The 12772-nt window shown below is 49.6% G+C and overlaps 1 protein-coding gene across 1 annotated transcript in view; it reads right to left on the reverse strand.

The window, feature by feature from the left end:
- Positions 1-12772, reverse strand: part of LOC141743935 (A disintegrin and metalloproteinase with thrombospondin motifs 3-like) — a 33483-nt gene that overhangs the window by 9477 nt on the left and 11234 nt on the right. Inside the window, 9 exon segments of the mRNA XM_074589015.1 lie at positions 8-183; positions 753-898; positions 1420-1435; positions 1437-1531; positions 2003-2135; positions 3607-3750; positions 4664-4769; positions 5517-5711; positions 10624-10875. Coding sequence (XP_074445116.1) covers positions 8-183; positions 753-898; positions 1420-1435; positions 1437-1531; positions 2003-2135; positions 3607-3750; positions 4664-4769; positions 5517-5711; positions 10624-10875 — 1263 coding nt within the window.

Raw genomic sequence — 12772 nt, forward strand, 5'->3', positions numbered from 1 at the left:
GACGTACAGTCAGGGTGCTCGTCGGGCAGCCAGTGGTGCTTGCTGTTCTGATACTCGAAGTGGGAGTTGCGCTGCTGACACTGCTGCGCTCTGAAGTCCTCAAAGTGCTTGGGACACTCCTCCGTATTGCAAAGCTGAAACTCAAAATTGACCCCAGCACAATCTTCGCCTCCATTCATGGTCCTGCGAAGAGAAGAAGAACATTCAAGAGGTTCCAAAACCCTCTGGGCGTTAGGTCTGGGGACTCCTCTTCTGTCTCAGGTGAAATCTCCCATTCTATTTTAAGAGGCAATTTTGCAAAAAAGGCACGTGAAGTGACAGAAACGGACACAGAGCAGTCACCCGCCACAGATAACGCACTTGTGCAATAACCTCCGCGCTTGCCCATCCATCCCCAAGGCAAACGCTGAAATGCAGAATTAATCCCCGTGCACGTACAGGCTGCCAGCTGTGGATTTACAATTCGAGATTATCTAAGTTCATCCTGCAGCTTGCTAAGCTCACACACCACGTACTCTTCACTCTCTTACACAGCAGCTAAATCCTTGGGATGGTTTTCCACAGGCTTTCCCTCTGGGAATTCCTGGATTCCCCAAAACCGATCCTGGCCCCCTGCAAAAAGCCACGTTTCAAGGGGCTGGAACAGAACGGGAATTTTGGCCGACTCCATCCAAACTGTACACGCCATTTAAAGTGACACCTGTACAGACTCCCAGTTGACTGGAACCACCCCCTAGAGCCAGAAGACCTACATTGGATTGTTGCACTGGCGTGTTCGAAAGCAAACTCCGGTTCCGCAAGTTCGGGAGCAGGAGCCAAATTTTGTCCAGGGTCCCCAGTTGCCATCCTGCTTCAGCCGGTTAGCGTTCTTCCACATGCAGTGACCTTTAGAGCACCACTGAGGGAAACGGGGCAGGGAAAACAGATGAGAACAGACACAAAACCACACCGAAGGTCCCACCGCAGCACCTGGGGACAGCAGCAGGACACCCACTAACAGGGATATTAAAAGGGAAAAATGAAGAGCTAATCCTACGCCCAGGCAAACATTCAGCCACAGGACATCTGGACCACAAGCACTAATAAGTGGTCCTACAGTAAGGGCATTATCTGCTCCCGTGGATTCCTAAAGACACGCTGCAGATGAGACAAGAACCCAAAAAAAAGGTAACAAAAAGGCCACGGAAGAGGCTGAGAATGGGTTACACTTCAACAGGGGTTTTCCATGTCCAAAATTTGCTTGTACAGTTGACAGAGTATCCCAGTGGGAAAGCATGGCTCCCTCTTTTCCCTTCCTCTGGCCCCACCCAGGGGACGCCGGGCAATTCCCTGTTTTCCTCTGTGCCCTTCAACCCAAATGAATGCAACTGCTGGGTTGTCTTTTTCAACACAAACACAGCGGAAACCCACAATACTCACTTTTCCAGGGGCACACTGTCCCATCGAGCGGAGGTCCTTTCTTAGTCTTACAGAAATAGGGGTTATCTGGATGGCTGCACCACAACTGCTCGCACAGGTCAACAGTTCGGAACTGCCATGGAGAACCATTTATGAGATGAAACTCAACATTAGATCACGCATACCTTTCAGATAAGGATTGAATCCACCCAGTCAATTCATCTCACACACGCGGTTACCAAAAACTACAGTATCTTCAGCAAGACAAGGGCAGTGCTTATTCCCTGCATCCCCCAGCTGGTGAGAAGAGGAAAGGAGGAAACACCCACAAGTGGGAGCAAAAGGAAGGTTTTTTTCTCTTTTCCCTTGGGATCACTACCACCAGCCTGTGTCACGTGGACTGTGCTGCCATCCACCTGACCGTTACACCCAATGACCCAGATGACTGTGTTTCACCCATAAACATCTCTCTCCCTTTTTATACATCTGTTTAAACTATTAACTGCTCGTCAACTCTGAGCAAATGCATGTATTGCAGCTCATAAATAAGGCCAGACACCAGCTGAACGACCGTTTGTCTTTGCAATGCCCGCCTTGGACATACCGCCGTGCATATTTTATAGCCAACGCCAACATCAAAGCAGCACTGTTCGTCCATGGAGTAATTGACGCCTGGCAGCTCGGGAAGCTTGGGCCAATCATGTTCAAAAGGGTCGTCAAGAAGACAGTCGTAAGAGCTGCGGAAAGATACACAGAAAAAAAATAATCATGAGAAGATGCAGTAATTCATATTTTTCTTTGGATCAACACGGTCATAGTACCTATTCTTAGTAAGGCGATACTCCTTTTCTCCAACCTGTTTTCTTCCTGTTTCCATAGTTATCACTCCCCAAAGCACAGGCAGATCCTACAGCAAAATCCTGGGGCTGGAGACTGTGGAGAGGCATCTCCAGCCCTTCCCTGCCCCAGAAGTACGTATGGAATTTGCACTTGACCCTCTTGTCACCAGAGGTGGAAAACAAACACTGCTCCACTCTGGGAGCCAACGGGCAACATCTCCATGGGCTTCCACCTGGTCCCAATGCCAGACCCAACACAAAGCCCCCTGTAGTCACAGGGGGTCTCTTCCCATGGACTTTGTGGTGCTTTCCAACAGGAGAGCAGTCTGAGAAGAGGCCTTCTTACCCGGCATCGACTGTATTCACAGGGATGAAGCCCTGCCCGTGCAAAGGGCGAGAATAAGGATTGCTTTTGTCTCATTCCTGTTCAACTCTGATATCTTGAAATAGCGATACTGGTGGGCTGCTCCTCCCGCACTGGGCTATTCCACTTCAATCAAGCTCTAAGGTCTCAATCAATTACTCATTGATGCTTTAGGTTACAAATAGTGTTTCTTCTGTAGGAGATGTGGGTCAACGCATGAAGTTTTCACTCAGTTTTGACTGGCAAAACCAGCTATTTGCAACGGAGAAGGAATCACAGAATTACGGAATCATAGAATGGTCTGGGTTGGAAGGGACCTTTAAAGGCTGTCGACTCCAACCCCCTGCCCTGGGCAGGGACACCTCCCACCAGACCAGGTTGCTCCAAGCCCCGTCCAACCCAGCCTCGAACACCTCCAGGGATGGGGCAGCCGCAGCTTCCCTGGGCAACCTCACCACCCTCACTGGAAAGAGTTTCTTTCGTATATCTAGTCTAAATCTTCCCTCTGTTAGTTTAAAACCGCTATCCCTTGTCCTATCGCAAAGAAGCCTGAGTAAGCACTGGGTGAAGAGGAACACACATGGAAGGAGACTAGAGACTTTTCCCCCTAATTCGAACACACGCACACATGCCGCCTTCTCTCTTCCACAATTTTCACTAGTTCCTTTTCTGAGTTTAGGGCTTCATCCTGCCAGTTGCGCAGCCTAACTCCTAGAGGAATGACAAACCTTGGGAAAACACCAGCTCCCTGACACAGAGTCTGCCAGAGCGACTCCTGCCGTGCTCCCCAGACGATGCTTTGGCGGCACCCCTCAGTGAGGAAGCATCACACTTGGTTTACGGCTTTTCTAATACAGATTTGAAGGGGAAAAAGAAAGAGCATGGTGGAGGCCAGAGGTGGAGATAGAGGTGTCTAACTGGTGCCCCAGAGCACAGAGCAGGAACCGCAAAGAATTCTGTTTCCTTTAGTAAAACGACTACCACTGAGTCCTGGCCGGGCCTTACTGTATGTGTCTTTTGAGCTCTTGGCTGCTGCCCCTGGACCAGTGGTACTGATGGAAGGCAGCCTGCACCAAGGGAGCCAGAACGCTGCCCATTGCTGTCTCGTCCCCGCAGCGGTTCCCTTGCCTGTCGTGCTCCATGCCCAGCCTGCAACAAAGAACCCGGCATCAGAGCCCAGGCATATTCCCCTCTTCAACCGGTCAAACAACTGTAAAGAAAAGAGTTTCCCATCCACATGTAACCACGCAAAATGAAACTGTCCTTTGCATTCTGCAGATATCACCTGCACTTCAAACTGATCTTCTCTGATGCCAAAACGTAAGGACTCTGAATGCTCTTTCACTTATACTTTGTTGTATTTATTATCACCAGGAATGAACCAACTAGATGATGATGACTTCTTATGCTTCGGATAAAGGAAAACAACAATCCTGCTCATTCAGACATTGAATTGTTCACGGTTGTACGCTCATTTAGAAAAGCACCCATGTAAACACAGAGCTAACACAGTTATTGTGTTGCACCTCCAAAGAGCTAACGTGGTTAGCAGGCTACGTCTCCAAGTGTGCGCCTGGCACAGCTTAACATAAAGTGACCTGGTCATCTCCAGCTGGGCTCAATTCCTCCCAGTGAGCTGCACTACTTCGGGAAGGCAAAACTCAGATCCTCAGCGCTGACGTTCATTCATGCGGAGAGCTAACAGAGATCCTTGCTTCATCAGTTACTCCCATTTTATCATTCCTGAAGAGGTGCCAAATCTCACACAACGGCACTTGGAGTCAAGGAGAAGAAAGGAGTTACGGAGGCTCGACAAGCTACTGTCTGCACTGCCTGGGCCTTCTGGGTTTTACTGACCTCTTCAAACACCTTCCCCCTCTCTCTTCCCCCTCCTTTCTTCCCCCAGTTATCTCTTCATTGCTTAAACCACTGATGCGTTCCCAGGGGATGGAAACAAAACGGGCACAGCTTTCATACAGCCACTAAAATTAAACCGCTTGAAGCAAGGAGGAGATGCGGCACCTTATTTTGTTGGTAATCCAATTGTAAAGGTCAGACTCACACGTGCCCAGTTTCATGAGCAACGACAAAAGCCGATGAAAACCCATCCTCGTGGTTGAGCGTACAGCTTCGGACTGGCTGACACATGCCGGTAACAGGAGCATGTCCTGTTGAGAGAAACCACGGCTGATTCTTTCACCCATTACATTTATTTCAAACGAGACCTCCCCCAATAAACTGACTACCTGAGAAGAACCCAGGAGTATTTTTTTCTGATTGTCATTTTTTTCTCTGTCTTTTCCTCAGGAAAAGATAACATCTTTCTGGCGACAGGGAAGTCTGCCGAACATCTCGACCTCACCACTTTCGCTCCAGGGATGCCAGCCCAGACCTAAGGAGAACTCAGACCCTTATCTGCCCCCCAGAAGGAGAAGGGAGCATGGAGGTACTGAACACAAATCTCTAAGACGTCTCCGGCTGGACAGACAAAGCACGGTCGCACCCAGACTCTTATTTAACTCTGACATAAATCACACTTGGTGTAGTTAATTCCCGTTAGCATTAGTTCCTTCAGTCATCAAGATCAAGGCGGGTATCAAAGCGGCTGGGAAGCTGTCTATGAAAAGAAACCTCCAGTGAGCGATGCAATAAACTACAAGCGAAGTTGGCCCTTTCTAACCCCGGAACAGGGAACTGAAGGTCACGATGGGTGGCCGTGCTTTCCCCAACAGGACCAGGTTTCAGAACATCTATAAAATCGAATGCTTCCTTAAGTATTTGCTGAATGAAGGCCTAGGTTGCTTATTGTCTCAGGATCACGTAACAATGCAATTTCCAAATTTTCCTCTTTTCTGGCAGATGCTAGCCGAGAAACACCAAGGCCAGAGAGTTGTGCCCCACGTCAGCTGCATTACCTTGCATACCAGCAGGCCCAAAATCTTGCCTGGTTAAGAAGACGGCATGATCGTGGTGCTCAGAGTGGTTGGGGTCCCACTTCTGCTGCTGATACGCCCAGCGGCAAACGTTCTCCAGGCTTCTCGAGGGATTCCCGCTCTCAATCAAGCTAATGGACTGAAAGAGCACTGATGAGCACGTAACGACACACACAGCTGTGTCGTGGGAGAAGTGGGAGAAGTGACTGAGCAGAGGCAAAAAACTGGCAGAACTGTGCTGAAACTTGGGCTTTTCTGGCAACCTTTTTATTCAGAGAATTTTTAAAAGCTTGATGCTCTTCTATGTCTGTTATCTCTCCCTGCATTTATTTTGCATCACCTTTTCTTCTCATCTCCTGTTTCACCTGCATCTTCTTTAGAAAGCCATATAAAAAAGACTACCGTTGTTAAAATCTTGATAGGAAGGACTGATTTGGTACAAAAGCATTCCTTCCAGAAGAGGTAAACCTCTCTACTGTAGTCGACTCTGGCTTGCACAGGCTCTGCATCGACAGCTAGTCACAGCAGATGGAGCCACAGGTGGGTAAGAGAAGATGGAAGTGTTTGGGGAGAGTGTATCAGCCCCCCTGTTTACCAAGTTATATGTTTCTAAACCTAAAAAGACAATATTCCGCAATCGTCTTTAGCAAAGACTGACTGTTGATGTTTCATGAGGCGTGTGGTAAAAAGAAGACGATTCCCTGCTAGCACGAGAGAGAGAATATCTAGTTATTCAAGCAAAGAAAAACTTGGAGCCCTGTGGCAGAACCTCCAGACGTATCTGGCAGTGTCTGTTCCTGCTGCTGCTGATCATAAAGCTCTCACTGATGTGTGGAAACAAACTCAAAGAGTTATTGAGAAAGAAGGCAATACCCACGGAACTGCAATGCTGAGTGGTCAGGGACCACCGAAAGAGGAATTCTGTCAAAAGCACCTTGCAATCCGGAAGGAAGGAGGCATGGAAGTACCATGCTGCTGCTGCCTAATTTTGGTTTATTCTCAAGAAAAAAAAAAGATATAAATCCTGCCAAGTCCAAACCTGCTTAGGATCCCTCGCTATAACCTGCTGCCCCTGTGCGTGTCTTTCTGATCTCAGTCACTTTAATCCAGGGAAGCTTTGTCTGAAGCAACGACCACGGGAGAAACAAATGTCAGTGGCCCAGTGCAGGAGACCTTTAGTTTCACAACGCACACCACAGCGCTGAAAACACCAAGGATTTTTTAAGTGTCCACTTCAATAGGTGTACTAGCTACCTCTTGCTGAAAGCAATCGTGAGGAATGTTTCACTGTTCTGGATTTTGTTCACAGAAAACCCAAATTCCTCTAAACTGAAGGCAGTGCCTTCAAGGTCCTCTCTTTTCGTTCGAGGTTTCCCCGAGGCAGCGCGGAGGAGAGGAACGCCGTGTTATGAGGGACAACCCAGCACAAAAGAAGAGCTAGCTGCAAAGCACCCCATACACCGACAGTGCCACGTTCCCAGCAAACATTACACAAAGTGGTGAAAACCCATTCTCCTCTTGCGAGGAGTGACCTCCGCACCAGCGTGGCACACCTCCACACGACAAGAGATGGGACCCCTAGAGTCACTGGGGCATAACCAGGGTGGGGGAATGAACAGAGAGGGGAGGAAGCGCGTCAGGCTTTCTCAGCGCTGCTGGCACCCCGTTTCCCACTCCTCTGCCAGTTTTCACTCTGCCTGTTTTCCCGCTGGACTGGTGGTTCTCCCAGGGATGCTCCACCGGGGCTGAGGAACCATGCTGACACCATGGCAGGCTTGGGGAGATGGAGGGTACAACTCCTTATGTGCTCCTGGTAAAGGTAAGATCAGGAAAATATCGATTCGGTCACCTCAAAGAACTCAGCTGAAGCTGCCCAGTAGTCGAGAGGCCACCAAGCTACCCAAAACAGCTCCAGGGGAATGGCACCCCTCTTACCTCCAGAGGGTGATTGTAGCCCTCAGCCCTTCTGGAAGGCAGGCTGCCAGTGACTTTGGCCGTTCATGCAGGGAGATAACGGTAAAGCTTCATCTAGAAGCTAGGGACCATGCTGGATTGTATGGCTTTGGAGTAGACGAGCCCATTTGGGCGTCTGGCTGCCAGTGCTGACCCTTCGCAGCTGGTTCTGACACATCACTGATGCTGGGTCTTCCAGCCTGTTTCTTAAGCCAAGGCTACGTACAGATGAAACACGTCAGGCCTTTCTTTAGCTGAAACATAACCTGGAGCTCCTGCTGGCACAGCAAGGCCAAGTGCATGGTTCCTGGTGAGCCAGGCCTGGCACCGAGAGCCGTACGGTTGTGCCAGCGTGGCACGGTGCCCAGGACAACCAGGCTTGGCACAGGGTTGAATGAATGGGACTTAATACTGCTTTTTTGCACTTGAGCAAAACAGCATTGCTTACGATACCTCCTTATATTTGTTCTTTTGAAGCTTCTCTTGCGTTTGCTGCATCACACGTGGCAGAACTGCCCTTAACTTCCCTGCTGGGGAAGGACAGTCTCAGCGAGACACCATCAGCCTTGCAAAAAACCCCCACGAATGCTCCTGACTTCCACCACAAATTCCCTCCCATCTCCAGCCTCGCGTTTGCAGCAGAAGATACAAGTTTAGACGTGCACAGTTCATCTCTTGGACCTTCACACCACTAGATCCAAACCTAAACCTGCTCCAAAAGACAGGGCACAATGTCTGTGGCCAAGCTCAGCTGCGTGACCAACAGCGGTCCCAGGGCCTGGTCATCTTCTAGGAAGAAGCAAAGACTGGCTCGTGTGCTTTCTGATTCCCTCAAGACTAAAAAACCAGCTCCTCCTAACAAAGATACGCAGCTACGGGACATACATTGACGGCCACGCGAGCCCTGCTGTCGACTCACTCGTGTCTCAGAGGTGATCACGGAGCAGCACAAGCATTCACTGGCTTGTTTCTCCTCAAAGAGCTTCACAGGCGGCTTCCCAACACACCACAGCCAAAGGGAGGACTGAATGCCTTGGGCTCCAAAACCAAACGCACAGACATTACTCAACTTAAAGGCCCTTTTCCTCAAAGCAAGGTTCTACAGCATCCGTTGGCTCCTGGTAGGAGAACAATTTCCCCGGCATGCTGAAACACCGCAGGGACCTAAAACGTACCAGCTCACAATGACAGAAACAGCAGGAAAGGCGTAAGACTGAACAAAGCTCCAGGTTGTAAACCTAGCAGACTAAACGCCATGTTTCAGTTACAGCGTGCGTGCACGGCTGGAGTTTCTTACTCTAGATTTATAGCACAGGATAATTCTACACAGAGTTATTACAATGCGACACAGAGTTATGCTGGAAAAGGTATCAGTTGCTTTAAATTCATTTAGAGATTTTTTTATTTTTTGCCTCTCTGATTCTAGGGATTAGAGTTTTAAACTGCTGGTCTTCATTCTGGGAGCCACAACAGGTGGGGCAGATTTTCAAAGACCCTCCTCATGTTTGTGCGCTTGGACAACTGAGGTGGGACTGTGACAGGCAAAAGCTGTGTGATGCTGAGGGTTGGGTTGGGTTTTTTTTTTAAGAAAGGACCAGGCTTTAAACATCTCAAAGGTAACTGGGGCCTTATGACAATGAGCCCATACCTGTGGGTACGCTTCGGCCCTGTGCTTCCCCCTCAATGCTTGAGGGGTCTCCTCTGTACCTAAGCGGTACGGCCTCTCACGCGTGGACACGTGTGTTGTTGGCAGCACAGTTCCTTAGGAAGGAAGAGATTATTTAACTGTTGAGGCACTGTTTTGAGAGGTCTTGTACATGACACTGAGCCCTGACACCTCCTTTCCCACCCTTGACGGCATCGCTGGTCTCACCTCTTCCACTCACCCCCTGGGAGATGTTCCACCAGCCTCATCAGAAGCAAGGGGGTTGCTCCTGTCACCCCAGCGAGCGCTCGTCCCCAGTTACCAGCACAAGTGCACTAACTAACCATAAAACAAGGACTGAAGGCCAAATTCACCGTACGTGTGATTGGGATGGGCTGTCCCTCCTCAAGCAGAACGCTGTGTACCACGGGGAGCTGAAACAGGGTTTGGGGGATGGAGGGAGAAGGTGGTTCTGATGCTTTGCGATAACGAAAGGACCAAATTCTCTCAGTCAGGAATGATGGCTGATGTGACACACAATAAAGAAATGTTACAGAGATGATTGGCAAGCCCAAGGAACTGTTTTTCAATTATTCCAGGAATAAAAAGGTGAGTGTGAAAAATACAAGAATCATTTGTACATTCATCAAAATCATTATTAATTGTAAGCCTGGTCTCTTGTAGTCTGTCCTTAGGATATTGGTTTTTCTCTCCTGGAAAACCTTATGATCGCCACAGCTTCTAAGATGTATCCATATGGGTCTGACAATTAGATGCGTTAAGAAAAAGCCGCCCATTGCAAGGGATTATACATCTCCTTCCCATTGCTCTCATGTATTCTTTCATGAGAAAAAACAGAAAACATTTCGGCTTGAGCAATTCCAGCATTCAGTGCTGGTATAGTACACGACTTTTAACGTACGGTGCGGACCGTGCTCTTCCATAAGGTGCATTTCCATAGAACCTGACAGCGTAGCTCAAGGCTGTATCTTTAAGCATAGCACCTTGCCACTGATTTTACAGCTAGAAATGCAGACGTAGACCAAACAATACTTGCTAACCCCATAAGGCACACCAGGATCAAGCGGTTCTATGAGGCTCTGTTCCTTCGCAGGTTCTACACAAAGATGGATATTGCCACGCGAATCGAGGAAGAGACGCTACTAGAAGGTTTGCTTTCTGTCAAAGGGCCGTTAGGTGTTTAGAACGCTTCTTCACCCTGCATGTTTATTCTTTAACCAGGTTTCCTTCAGAACTGTGTAGCGGCAGCAGTTGGGAATTATTAGAAATGTATCAAGTTTGCAATTTTTCCCTGCTGTTTATCAACCATTTCCAAATTCTTGCATTTACCCTAGAACGTGCCCTAGAAAACTACTGCGAAAAAGATGAATTAAAGGAACATCTTGAGAAGAGAGACCCATATCCACCAGCAGACAACATGATCCTATTTGTGTCAAGCGGGGTCTCCTGGATGCTCCTGCGAGGGATTACAGAAGCCTTTCACGCCCCAGGACGAGCAGTGCCGCCCCACGAAGGTACTCACGACGTTCATGAGGGTGAGGAGGTAGTTTTGCAAGTGTTCTTTGCTGTGGAACCGGACGACGGAGTCGTCCACACCCAGCAGCACCTCGATGTTGTAGTCGTCGTCCCCGGCGTGCTGGCATCGCCGCAGGGTTTCGTTCAGGTGCTGCTCTGCGCTGCCGTACAGGGAACTCAGCTCTCCGGGGCCGCCCAGAAGAGACCCTACAACAAATAGCAAGGCATCAACGTCTGCTTCCAGTTCTGTCTCAGAAACACCCTCCCGCAACAACATCCTCGCCTGTTCAGTCACTGCTTCTTTGGATAAAATAAACGGGGAACTCAGAAGGGATTATTCTAGTGGTGTAGGGACAGGGGAAATCACCCAAGGAGAAAATTCATTCAACCCTATGGTTCCATAATTTATCACACGGATCTTATTTCAAGCATAAAACTCATCCCTGAGGAGATTTAGGCCCAGTACTTCTCTTCCTAACCCAGAATTTCCCCCTCCTGTTTTCCAGGCGTGCGTTACGGAGTGCCACAGACACGGGATGCCTCGGCATTCCCCGGGGATGCTGCACGACCCCCAACTTCAGCGCTCGGCAGCAACGTGGGCAGCCCCAACTCACGCAGAAAAGATCTCAGCCAGCAGTGTCTTGTGTTTCCCCCTCGTACCCCACTGCTGGGACAGCTCAGATAGAGTTTCTGACTGATTGGGTTTTGTCTCTGTTTAAAAAGTAGGTGTTGGAATATCCTCTCCTGCGAATATCACAGAATACCAGGAGGGTCCCTTGAAGACATGGGTCCAGGGGCCGAGTTCAGATGGACCGTTCTCCATGGGCTTCTCAGGGGATGCATTCATGTATCTGCAATGACTCCAAAGCTACTTCTTCCACTTTAGACAGTAAAGCAACACATCACCATCGATTTTTGACAGGAAGGAAGTCCCACCCGTAGGCTACTTAGTTCTTCCTAAATCTAAGCCAACACACCAACAGGCTCTAAGCAATAAAAGCAGTGAAGGGGCCAGTCTGCAACACCCTACAGTGCAAACCAGTAGCTGTGAACTGCAGTCCTTCCCGAGGCTCCGGCTTGGAGCATCCCCATTGCCCCGCTCTTCCCTTGAGAAGGACGAGATGACACCACCCTTAAATGCACAGGGACCCTCCTGGTCCATGAAGCCAGCAAGAGCAACCAGCGTCCAATGGGCAGGATGGTCCTGCCTTGCTCTCGCGTTGACTCGTACTGCACCGGGGCACGTCCTCAAAGGACGGCACAGCTCTCAAGCCCCTTTTCTCCACACGGGAGCTGATGAAAGCCAAGGTGGCAAGGACACAAACTGTCCCCTTCACATGTTTTCAGGCGAGACTCCCAGTAACCTGGATGTCAGTTTTGCTCGTGGAAGAACAGCAGGACCAGGGCCAAGGATGCAAAATGTGCTAGATCACGCCGTAATCCATCGTGAGCAGATTCCGCTCCTGGCAGAACCGCCGGGAAGCCTCTCCCTCCTAAATGTCACGGTGGTAACACGTAAATAACTCTCCCCAAACCCCACATCAAATGGCAAGGCTGGCCCCAGGGGTTTTGAGAAGCTCAGCCCCGCCACCGTTGCGGGGAGAGACCGGCTCTGCAAACAGCTTTCCGATTCCACCGCAAGCCCTCTCGCGCTCAAGAATGCCAACCCTGTGATGGCGCACAAGTGGGAAATTCATAGACAAGCTCCAATTCTAAAAATTGCTGCAGCTGGCGCAGCGTCCAACGGAAATACACCCGTAACATCCCCGTACCGCGGCACCGACGGGACAGCGCGAGATGCCTTCGGAGAACCCACCACCCGCGCTGCGCGGCACCTCCGGTTGCGCCGTCACTTCCTTTCCTAAAAAGGTGGTTTTGCGGTTCGAGCGAAGAGGAGAATCTCTTTTTGTGTGCCTGGCAGCAGCAGCGCGGCTCAGAAAGGATTCCTTTTACTTTGCCACCCCTCTCGAATACGTAGGTGCTTTCTGCACACACGGGGTATTCTCAATACACCAATATTTTCCATGCGGGCACCCACAGAATGTTTTTCAAGTGTGCAATCCCAACAAAGCAAGAAAAAATAACCTCACTCTAGGAAGACCAC

This window comes from Larus michahellis, chromosome 5 (assembly GCF_964199755.1).
Source record: "Larus michahellis chromosome 5, bLarMic1.1, whole genome shotgun sequence".
NCBI lineage: Eukaryota > Metazoa > Chordata > Aves > Charadriiformes > Laridae > Larus > Larus michahellis.